Source organism: Elgaria multicarinata, chromosome 9 (assembly GCF_023053635.1).
Source record: "Elgaria multicarinata webbii isolate HBS135686 ecotype San Diego chromosome 9, rElgMul1.1.pri, whole genome shotgun sequence".
NCBI classification, from domain to species: Eukaryota; Metazoa; Chordata; class Lepidosauria; order Squamata; family Anguidae; genus Elgaria; species Elgaria multicarinata.
In genome coordinates, this window is record NC_086179.1 from 77846930 (window position 1) to 77859513 (window position 12584).

General features: G+C 41.0%; 1 protein-coding gene across 2 annotated transcripts in view; it reads left to right on the forward strand.

Moving 5' to 3' along the window:
* The window catches only part of CELSR1 (cadherin EGF LAG seven-pass G-type receptor 1), a 182415-nt gene that overhangs the window by 147626 nt on the left and 22205 nt on the right, over positions 1-12584 (forward strand). For both annotated transcript variants that reach the window (XM_063134119.1, XM_063134120.1), the window contains exons 20-25: positions 687-830; positions 2768-2969; positions 3537-3704; positions 5369-5495; positions 8483-8683; positions 11504-11678. In XM_063134119.1, the coding sequence (XP_062990189.1) occupies positions 687-830; positions 2768-2969; positions 3537-3704; positions 5369-5495; positions 8483-8683; positions 11504-11678 (1017 nt within the window). The remainder of the gene's footprint in view (positions 1-686; positions 831-2767; positions 2970-3536; positions 3705-5368; positions 5496-8482; positions 8684-11503; positions 11679-12584) is intronic.

Genomic DNA, 12584 nt, shown 5'->3' on the forward strand with positions numbered 1-12584 from the left:
TCCAGCACTATACCACACATGTTCCAGCAAACTTTATGGATGTGTTAAGATCGTGGACGGGGGTTGCAAAATAAACAAATCACTTCAGTAGTACCCTTTGTTACTAGGATAAATGGATAGATGAGCACCAACAATCGTAGAAAGTACCAGCCTTGAGCTATGGGATTTGCACTGTTTAGATAGGGTGCTTCAAGGTCCAGAATGTGTAGAGTCAACTTTGTATTTCTGTTTAAAGAAACAAATAATCAATGAAGTATGAAATTGCCTAAGTGACAAGTCTTCACTGATTTCACCGAGCCAGAATATTCAGATACATATCTGACTCAAGTATTTTTCAGTGTTGCTTCTAGAGCCGATAAGTGGTGTATTAAACTTTCAGATAAAATAAAGTCTTGGGTAGTTTCCCCCTAATTCTGTCATCTCATCTTAAAGCACAGATTGCCAGGAAGGATTCATCTAGGTAGATACAAATAAATGATGTATTTATTTCAAAGCTGAGACGTATGTTGTTAAGATTAAGTGAATGCTTTACAGTCATAGAGCTTCTTTTCTATATCCATATCATTTACAAAGATAACAAAACCTTAATTTTAATAACACATCAATTGGAATTTGAACTGTATGTGACAGAAATGAACTTGAAATATATATTCTGGCAAACTCTTTTATTTATTTTTTATTTTTAGTTATTGCTGTTGACATCTTTGAAAAATCTAATTTTACGGGAGCTAAAGTACCACGGTTTGATGCGATTAAAGAAGATTATCCGAGAGATTTGGAGTCGTCTGTTTTGTTTCCTGATACTTTGCTCAAAGCTTCCGACAGAAAAGGTACAGTGCTACTCCAGATGCTTTTGGAAACGTCTAATAAGAATGCTCAGACCAAATTATGAGAAAGATGGTTTATGCTGTCCAAGGATGACTAGGCAGACCTTAGAGAAAGCATTATCGATCTATAATAAAACACAATTGCCAGCAAACTATCACACTCTCTGAATATATTTTCACGTTCCAGGGTGACTAAGAAACAGAACTCAAGAAGAAGTAACATAAGTGTGATTCTTAGTGGCTGGGGATACCAGCAACAGGGAGTAGGTTTGGGCCCTATTCAGTAGTGAACGTAAATGCTGCCCTTTTTCTTCCTATATAAGTGAACAGCTGCCATTCATAGAAGGAAAAATAAATGTCCCACTGGAGTCGGGGCACAACCACTCCACACACGGTGATTTCCACCAACAGGGACCCCCATGGGGGTGTAGTGTGAGACCATGCACCTGCGAACACACATATACAAAGGAGTCCTTGCAATATATAGAGTTTCCGTCCACCACAGATGCCCCACTTGTCATAATGACAGACAATTTGCTAATAAGCTATAAAGCTGCATTGACACATTTGTTGAACCATGAACTGTTGAATGACAGGATATCAGCTGCCGCTGCTATGCTTTTTGTTGTTATGCAAGGAAATGTTCCTTTCTGTCCCCTACACAACCCAAAATGATCTTTCTGATCTTGCTTTTGAATGCAACTCCTATAAGCTGTGCCCATTCTCTTTCCTTTTAAATCAGTTTTCCTTATTGATTATCCTGTACTTCCTTCCTTCACACTTGCACCAAATTCAGTAGTATTTAACTTGTGATTGTGAGCTGCCTTGGGATCCCATGAGGGGCCAAATGTCAGGATAAAAATAATGTTATAAATGAAATAAATATTTCACTTTGATCATGAAAGAATGGTTCCCAATCCTGCATTTTCAGTAAAATTATTCTGAAAGACAGAGGTAGAGGTGGAGATTTTAAGCAGCAAAGTGTATACAACAAACTCTCCTTTTCCAAATGGACTGGGAAACGCTCCTAGTCTTGCTATTTCTCCCTCATCTTTTTACCTCACTGTTTCGCCTCCTTTCTAGCCACTACCTTTGCTCCTTCTCTCCCCTTGTTCTTATAGATCCTATACAGAACTATGTAGGCCTACTCGGAAATAATTTCCACTGAGTTCTAAAGCATGCATAGGATCGCAACCTTAAACAGGATTGGCTTCCTCTGTTTGTATTCAGATTCTTGAGTGAATTACTTGTCTTTTGACTTGTCAGGCGCCCGCGTCAGCCATTGTGCTACAAGCCACATCCTCCATGGGAGCCATTTTGTGGTAGTGCCCACCACAGTTTCTCAAATTCCCAAATATGCCCACAGGTCCAAAAAGGTTGAGGACCCCTGCTCTGATGTGTTGTTGTTACATATGTCCAAGATTCCAACTTGGTCTAGTATGAATAATGCTCAGTCCATGAGCTTAATAAGCAAAGTTCACCATTCACCCAGCAACTGTGAGCCATGACATCCATGGCGCCAGGTCAAGACTTTTCTCTTCTCCCAGGCATTTAACACCATTTAACAACGATAAGTTTGTTTTTTAACGGACCCCAAAACTGTTGTTTTTAAATGGATGCTGTTGTTTTTATGTTTTTAAATTTTGTATACTTTTTAAATGTTTACTGTTTTTAACTTTTGTAAACCTCCCAGAGAGCTTCGGCTATGGGGCGGTATCTAAATGTAACAAATAAATAAATTTGTATCAGTTCCGCTCAGGTTTGGCTTAGCACAAAGATCACCAGGACCATTACCTTGTTATGTGAAATTAAACATTAAAAAAATTCAGTCATCTTTTGTTGTTACATAATCTACATTGTTCATAGGGTAACTTCGTAATTTATTTTTAAATCCAAACATTGGTTTACCGAATAAAATTTGGCATTGGTGTTATCTTTAGTGGTTCCTACAATGAAGCCTTCAAACCATCGGTTGTCTTCTAAGATGGAAGATGATATTTTTAAGAGCAAAAATGTACTTGCAAAAAGAAAGCGTCGCCATCCGGAGGAGTCTAACCAGTATGCTGTTGCCATGGTGATTATATACCGAACCCTAGGACAGTTTCTGCCTGAGAGCTATGATCCTGACCGAAGGAGTTTAAGGTAAAACTTACACAAGTCACTGGCCTTCTTTAACTTTGTTTTGGTCATTCTTGTTTATTGTATTTTGGGAAGGGGTTTGCTGTGCTACCTGAGATCAAGAGGAATATAATATTTTGTCATTTTAATTCAAAAATTCACCTCTGTCTCTGATGTTCTAGATTACACTAGAATTTACTCCGTGGTAAAGGAGATATTAGTTTGGTAAGAAATATTAGATTTCTTAGGGCCGCATTACTTGATTTCCTGTGATTTGTTGGTTTGCAGATGAATGTATTAATTGTCTTGATTCAAAAGCATTGTGTCTGAGGTTACATGAAGTGATTGTGGGAGTTCTGTCTGTTGTTGTGGTGGTGGTGGTGGTAGTTCAGTAGCACACACAGGTCATCACTTGCTTGCTGCAGCCATGAATATGCAGAATTGAGTCGCCGCTTTAGCCGTTTTTCCCAGCACTGCATCCACTGAGTCCCAGCTACTGTAAATAAAATGGAAGATGTTCATCTGAAACTGGGCAAAATACTGTATCTTTGTTTGCATATGTGTAATGGAAATTTTGTTTTGTTCTGCCAGATTACCCAATCGGCCCATCATTAACACTCCAATAATCAGCGCAATAATTTATAGAGATGAGGAGTCTTTACCAAATCTTCTGGAGAGCCCCATTACAGTTGAACATGCCATGCTGGAAACTGAGGAGAGGACAAAACCAGTTTGTGTGTTCTGGAACCACTCAATTGCGTATGTTTCCCAATCTGAACTAGTTTGGAAGTGTTAGGTGTCCCCTGTATTTTTGCTAACTCTGGGCATGTCTACACCAGTTGTTATCCTGGGAATCGCCCTGCGATCATCCCTGTGTGTCCACATGACACACAGGGGATCCCGGTGGCAGGGAGGGAAGATCCCTGCATTTCCCCAGGATAACCGGGACAGCTTTAACCCTGACTTCTCCCTCTGTCTCGGGATCGTCCTGAGACCACGGGAGGTGTGGGTGGCCATCCCGGTTTTGTCCCAGCTACTCATGTGTAAACACAAGGAGCCGGGAACTGGGCACGGAGCTCCTCAGGCAGTCTGTGCCCATCAGGGGTAGGCAGGGGAGTGGTTTTTTAATTTTATTTACCTTTTTTATTTTCGCTGGAGCACTCGTGCACTCTAGCTCATTTTCTTTTTTAAAAAAATGGTCGCTGCAACAGGTGCGATGCCTGGGATGCTGCACAGCCGCATGTGCACTGAGGGGGAGGATCTTGTGATCAGAAAATCGTGAGATCCTCCCTCCTCCCTCCTGGAACACCGGGAGGTCTAGACATGCCCCCAGATGATGTAACAGCAACCTACATGGGTGACTTTACACCCCTAGCGATCAACTAGTTTTCTTGGAAGGCCACTTTGAGAATGGAATAAGAGATGGAGGATCAAGGCCCCAACTCCCATCCCTCTTGGTGGTCTGCTTCCAAGTCTGTTACCAAAGACACAACTCCCTCCTCAGCCCTTCTTTGCCACTTGATTAGCAATTTGGTATCCTCCCCGAGGCCAGATTTGGCCTGTGGGCTTTCGGTGTCTCATCTTGACTTTAGACAGTCTTTTAACAGCAGCAACAGCAGCAGCAGCCATATTGATAAGAAAATATCCAAATGAGGACATAGTTAAGCACTTTTCAATTTCAATAGGGAACTTAATTGTTTCAATAGGATAAAATTAAGCACATGCTTAATTCTCCCGACTGAAATCATTGAGATCTAAAGTGCTTAATTTTCTGTAGCTCATGCTCTGTGTTGCGGTAGGTAAAAATTATGCCTATTATAGAGCTATGGGGAAAATGCAATTCATCAAAATGACATATTTTAATCTGTGGGAAACAGAACCTTACACTGTGTTAACTATACACTGCTACAATCAATAGAAGGATATAAAAGTACACACATACCAAATTATGAGAGTGACTTATAATAAAGGGTTTTTATTGCAGTTTTCTAACCAAGAGAAGATCCAATACTACTTGAAGATCAAAGTGTCAGCTAAATCTCATAAAATAGTAATAATGGGTTATTTAGGTTACTTAAGCTACCTGCATATAATCTGGTCATTTGTCATGTTGAAGCAAGGTTTAAAGAAGCAACAACCTCTTGCTATTCTAAACATTGACTGCCAATTAGCTACTTTTGTCTTAATGAGCTGTCTGTTACAGTACATGCTTGCCCTTTTTGAGGATACAGAAGCACCAGATTCCATACCCTCACCCCCAAAAAATCTGGAGAATAATTGCACTGTTATGTATTAAGGGGAGGGAGAGTGAAGAAGATGGTGATTTAGTAAGGAAAATGCCAATCCATAATTGAATCAATGTAGTCTGTCAGCCAATAAATGTCACGGGATCTTACTTCTTTCCTTCTTCTCTCATTGACTAGAATTGGAGAAACAGGAGGCTGGTCCTCAAAGGGATGTGAGCTGTTTTCTCGAACCAAGAGCCATATCATATGCCAGTGCAACCATATGACCAGTTTTGCTGTCCTAATGGATATTTCAAAACGTGAAGTAAGTGGCTCCCTCATTATTATTATTTTGGCCACCTACAGTGGTGACGACATAAAGAGCGTGTGAGGGAAGCAATTAATGAATGGCATCTTTTTTTTTTAAATCCATATTTGCCTTTACCTTGAATACCAAGTCACCAATGTCAAGACAGGGGCCTAATTTCCACCAAGCAGGATATTGCACTTTGAAAGCAGTATATAAAAGGCAGGAGCCACACAAAGCAGGATATAGCGGTATAAAAGCAGTATATGGTATGTGTCAATGGGCCCTAGCAGTTGTCCGTGCACTTCAATACTGCTATAAAGCAGTCGTGTGGCTCCTGCCTTTTATATACCGCTTTCATAGTGAAATATCCTGCTTGGTGGAGATTAGGCCAATGTGATCTGACACCAATACCTTTTTCAGTTACAAGCTGTGTGGGGGTATGTCATTGTTATTGTTTTGTTTTTTGCTTTCATCTTATGATAGAGATCTCTGTCATCGTCATCGTCATCATCATCATCATCATTACATTCTTGTGAATAAATTCATCATTACCCACATTCCGTGGAAGCCTTGTATCTACAACTTTTCTAATACAAGGTGGCAGTTTAGCTAGGCTCACAGAGAGTGGTTTGCCAATACAAAATAAATACCCAGAATTTATTTTCAAGTTACTTCATCATTTTAATTGTGTTTGTCCCCACCATGAGTTTACGAGGTGAGTTATTTACCTGGTTCGCAAGTCAGGACAACCCACATGGGTTGTCACCTTTTTTTGTTTCAGAGTGGCTTCTCATGACACCTGAGTCTGGCATAATGGCTTAAGCATGAGTAGTTAACTCTGCACAATCCACCCTGGCAACCCATGGCTTCTTGTTAGCTTATTTGGGGTGGGTTGTTTTCAAAGTGGCTTGTGGTGACATGCAAACCCAGCATGACGGCTTGTTTGAAAGGGCTACAGAGATGCCTGGAAGGAGTGTCAAATACCCCAACCACTCTTTGCAGGGCCCTCTGCCCCTCCCCTCCAGTGCAGTGCATTGTTTGACAGCAACCAGGTTTATCCCTTTCACTTATTTCTAGATAAGCACATACAGCCCTAATTCAGGACCATGGATATTAAAAACGGGGGAATTTAAATTTCCCCCCTCCTGTTTTCATGCCAACATTCTCATGTGGAGGGTGGTGTTAAAAAGGGGGGATCTAAATTTTGACTTGAAAACTGGAGGGGGGAGCTTAAGTCCAAGCAGCCAATGAGGCTTTTTTTTAAAGTGTTCACGAAAAAAAATAAAAATAAAAGCCTCAGCCACCTCATCCTAAAAAGTAAGGTAAGCTCCCCCGACACACACACACACACACACACACACACACACACACACGGAGTGGGTGAAAGGACAAAGGAGGAAACAAGCCATGACATGCTAGCGAGTGCCTGATCGCCTGTCTGGAGCAGTGTAGCTTAACACCTGAGTAACCAACCCACCATGGCTTGTTTTCTGCATGGCTTATTGTGACATGTGAACTGGCCCACTGTCATTCCCATCTTACAGGTGGGGAGAACAGGATGAGAGACAGTGACTTGCCCATGGCCCCTCAGTGAATCTATTGGGAGCTAAAGCTAGATCTACCTGATATAACCCAAAGTGTGTCTCCACTGGACAAAAGTGCCATGTGAATAGACTTAGGTATAAAGACTGAACATAAAGTCAAGCTTTGCTTCTGAAAAGTAAATGGACTTCTGCTTTTGGAACCATTATCCTGCACTCAGCCACACGTATCGATTTCAAGTCTTTCTTTTGCTGGATGGCTCAGTAATGCACCTAGTAGTACTTTAGTCCTATGTGAAATTAACTAACTTTTGCCGGGTTTCAGGGCCGCTTCTTTGCATATCCAGATGTTTCTAAATGTGACTTCTGACGAGGGAGAAGCCAGGGAGGTCTCTTTCACGTACCAGAAGCTGCAGGGTCATGGGTGTGTGAGCCAATCTGCAGAGCCCTTAGCAACGAGCCCTGCTTATGATTGACATTGTGGCCGTGTTGGCAGCTGGAGATTCTGCAGACTAGTTTATACAAACCCACACGCGCCCAGCTGCAGCTTTCAGTAGATGGACAGGTCACCTAGAGCCATTTGCTATTCAGCAGTGGGGGCCAGAACCTAGAACACTACAGGCCTGCAGCCATTTGTTCTGTAATAAGGATAGCTCATGTTCTACTGGTGGGGGAAGGTCCTTGCCATCCCAAGTGTGGCATGGTTTGGTTTCTGCACCTGAAGACTAGATTGGGATAAATGTGTGTGGCACACCTATCTGGCAGAGCCTCCATATTGTGATCTCTGCATATGCTGGCAGGGCAGGATTGTTCCCTTATCTCCAAAACTATGAAGCCTGGAAATATTTACTTAAATCTACACCTGAAAGTTTAATAAATCTGCTCTAGGTGCCTATTCTGGATCAGGCAACAAATTCTTCAAAAAGTTCTGATTATAGGGTTGGTTAGCTGTAGAGGAGTGCATTGTGCTGATGAGCAGCAGTGCATGGGATTACACTTGCCTTTTAAAAGGTTCTATTACCCTCTTCAAAAAGGCTCACTCACAAAAGGATTATTTGAGCTTTCTAATTTTGCGGGTTTTCGTCTTGGCATCTTATTGGTGCGGATATTCTTCAGGAAGCTATAAATCTGGGGGAAAAGTAAAAAATGGGTTAGGTGGTTTGAAATCCACTTAATTGTGGTTTTCGTTTTATTCCTTTTTTTCTTTTTTAATCCTCCAAATAAGTTGATAGTACATGACATCTTTTAAAGACTTATTTCGGAGGTATTTTTATCATGCTCTGGGTTGAGTCACTACAGTTCCCACTCCTTCACACTGCATGAATGTGTGGAGGGTGTTGTTTTTTGTCAAAAATATACTCCGTGACTAAGAGATTAATGTTGCTTTAAAAAAGAAAAAAAGAAAACCAAGAGTACTTGGGAAGGAAATGTAGCAAAAATAATTAATCTTTTACTCCACAGAATGGTGAGGCACTTCCTCTGAAGATTATCACTTACACGACAGTCTCCATCTCACTGGTAGCTTTGCTGCTCACCTTTATTCTTCTTGTCTTGATCCGAACACTGCGCTCCAACCTGCACAACATCCACAAAAACTTGGTGGCTGCCCTGTTCTTCTCAGAATTAGTCTTTCTGATAGGAATCAACCAGACAGAAAATCCGGTAAGAGTTGGCTTGAATGCAATCAAAACAACAACTCCATGAGTTGGCCTAGTTCCCTCGAAACACAATTTGAGCCAAGTAGAAGCTTGGCAGATGGTTCACCTTTAAACAGGAGCCCCGCACTGACAATGTTCCTGTGAGCGTATACGACACCGACACTACAGATGTGGAACTGATGCAGACATTTAATGGGGCACATGGTACAGCCTTCATTGATTGTGGTTGCAATCCTATGTAGACTTTTTTTTGGGGGGGGGAATCCCATTGGACAAAGAGGGGATTACCAGGCCCTGTGCTAGGTAATGAGAGAGCTGCGGGCAAAGAGCCCCTCCAAAAGCACAACCGCTGGCAACTCCCTCCCCAGCTTACCTGGTTGCGGGGGCGGCAGCAGGGAGATGGCACTATAGTTATCTGACCTGGTGCTTCTCCCATCACTGGGCCCTTGAAAGAAAACAGTGTTTTCTTCTTTTAAGGGGCCGTTGCTAAAAGGAAAAGTGCTGGGCCTAGTGGCTGCAGTGGCCGTCATCTTCTCCCCAGTAGAGTGTTTTGGGCCCTGACATAGCATCATTACGTTGGGAACAGGGCCCAGAGGCATTTTGGCAGAGGGGGCCACAATGGTGACTGCTGCGCTGCAACTACCTTTCCGGTGCTTTTCCTCTCAGCACCAGGCCTCTAAATTTGTACTGAGAGAGATAATCATGACATCAGCTCTGGTGGACCTTCTGGGCCCCAGCATTTATCACAGTATGCTAGATACTGATGCTAGGCCCAGGGATTACTTTGGAGTAAACACTTCTAAGATTGGCATATGTATCCCCTTCAGAATGCATGTGGGGAATTTCTAGCCTCTCTTTTTTTCCTCATGCGCTGCTGTTGCAACTAAGATTTTGATGGGAGGGTGCTTTCAAATTAGTTCAATTTTTTTAAAGTCCTAGCTTTGATTTATCAAGTGGAGGTTCTATTACTAACATAGGAAAATTAATTTGTGGTTAAAGTTTTGAGATTAACTGGAATAATTTAGGTGATGCATTGTCTTTTGAGTTGGCGGTTCTTTAAAAAAAAGTATGCTTCATTTTCAACAAGAAACTTCAGATATTATGTTTTATAATATCCACATGCTAGGATTTGAAGAAATAACTTTCCTTTATATTAGCAGAAAAACAGCAGCTTAAAAAAAGTCTTCCCATTGGCCCAGTAAATGAAAATATACTGCCCATCTTATACCTTAAAACATTCATTAAGGCTCTTTTAAAGAGCAAGCTATATATTACACAGCAGAGGGGCACTCCTTGAAACGGATGACTGTGAAGAGAAGTCTGCTGTGTCTGTGTGTTTCAAGCAATTATTAATCCTTTCTTATGGAATGAGAATTGTCCAAGGAGTCACACGCTAATGAGCATGAAAAGTCAAAGAATGTGGGAGCACAGATGAAATGGCGATGCTTGACATTGTGTTTAACTTTTAGAAGTTTCTGTAAAGTAACAGTCACATGGCAGGGAGAGGTTTCAGTCATCCGTGGATGACTGACAGACAAAAATGATTTATTTTCTTTGTTGCATGCCTGAAATAAGCAGTTTTTATCATGGTGACCTGTGGTATTTTCAGAAGCCTAAAAAAAAAACCCCTTAGAGTTGTATTAAAGTATTAAACGCTTTTGAGGGTGGATATATTTTCAGCTTTGCTAAAGAACTAGCTAGAGTAATCACAATCCTAGTTCCCAATGAGTGAGAGTAGTGTGTACAGTTGCCTGGGGAGGTACAGCTTCTCTCTGACTCCTTTGTATATGTCTTGATTCGATGAGCTAATTAGCAATCTACTCACCCTTCCTTAGTTGTCTAGTGTAGGAGACTGTAGGTGCTGGAGCTCACCAAGTTTTCATCAGCTTGGTCCCCTAGTCTTCAGCTCACTTCCCTGTGAATTGGCCCAATTCAGTCTGCACCGAGTTGGGCCAATTCACGTCTTTTTTCCTTCTTTTTTAAAAACTTAAATAGCAATTTGCACAAAGTTTGGCGGTAAATTGCACAATGTGCACAATTTTTGGCCATAATTGTACAAATCATGCAACTTGCAGTTGAAATTTGCACAAATTATGCAATTTACGGCCAAAATTTGCACAAATTGTTAGTTATATTTTTTAAAAAAAATTGAAAAAGTTCCCAGATTTTGGGAAGAAACCCGCAGCTCAGCTCACAAATACAAACTGAGTCGGGGGCACCGCAGAAATCCGGCAAGCTCAAAAAGGGACAGATATCTTAGGGATGGACATCCCTATAGCTACGTTTGGAGATAACAATGAACTATGGTCTATCATTACAGGAATGAGCCTAGACAAACCTTGGGCTAGCATACTCTCCAACCTTCTCTTCCTGCACAGCCAAAATGGAAAGTTTTCATTTCCATTTTCAATTAACTACAGTTTAGTGTTACTTGTGAAGCCTAAAATGTTGTTAATCTTAAGTATGGTATATTGAAAAAAGCCAGGATAATGAACTTAGGTTTAAAGTTGGCTTGTTTCAGTAAACCATGGTTAAGACTAATTGCAATTTGTTTGGATTCAAATGAAACACTAAACTGCAGTTAGTAAAAAATCGAAGAGGAAGAAATTGGAGGGAGGAACAAAAATAAGAGTGTTTTTTCCTTAAAGTTCCTGGTTGGCTACTGTTGAAAAGGCAAAGCCTTAGGCATGCGCAAAGTAGCTCTTTGGATTGTGACCCTCATTAATATTTGCTTATATCTAATAGAAGTCTAGCTCTTGTGTATAGAATATTTTGTGGTTTGGCAGAGGCAGTGCTCATTGAATTCGTCTCTTTCTTTCTCTAGTTTGTGTGCACTGTGATAGCCATTCTTTTGCACTACTTCTACATGAGTACTTTTGCCTGGATGTTCGTTGAACAGCTTCACATCTACCGCATGCTGACTGAAGTGAGGAACATCAATTTTGGACATATGAGGTTCTACTATGTCATGGGCTGGGGGATTCCTGCAATTATAACAGGTAAGGATGAATAGATAACAAAAAAGAAGAAACTAAAAATTTGGGGTATCTTTACACTACAAACCTACAGTTTTTTTTCTCAGTATGTCCAGCCTAGCTTCCTCTAGAAGAATTCTGGGAATTGTACTTTGGTGGGGATGCTGATTATTGGAGATTCCTGATGCACTTCCATTTCCCTGTAGTGAGACTGGCCATTAAATCAGTTTAAATCCGTAGTGTAGATATTTACCCTCTACTGCTTCTCCATTTCACTTACTGGGTCTAGGTCTAGACTTTGTGCTATGTTTAATACATAGCATGCGCATGATCCTAACTTTCTTTTTTTACTTTCAAGTAACCACACTGAGGTTTTCCTCGCCCCTCTTTTTAGCATCCAGGGGAGTGGAGGGGGGAAATATAGTGGGGAAAGGTGCTGTGTGGGAAGGTTCAAATCTCCCCTACCAATATAGGCTTGTCCCAATCCAGATCACAGACACATGCTTACTTGAAGGTAAGAAAGTTAGAAAGAAAGTTAGGATCTTTGAAACACTACGAATTTAACATAGTATGTAGTTTAGCTGCTGATTCCAGAAGCAAATGAATATTCAGAGTTATACTAATTAGTGCAATGTTAAATGTTCAAAACACACTGGCAAATAAACTGAAAGCAGATAGAAATTATATTGGATGCCTCTTGCCCTAATTAAAGCAACTCCTATGTGGATAAAAGGACGTAAACATAACTGAATTCAAGTTGAAACAAGAATTGTATGCATACCTCAGGAATAAGTTCATTCACTTTCTTATAATTACCTTGTTGCTTGCAACGTTTTGTATATTCTGAGCAGAGAAAGAGGCAGCTTTGCTCTAGGTTTTACTGCAGGCACAGAAATATTACCCTGGGCACACAGTAAATGCGAGAGTACA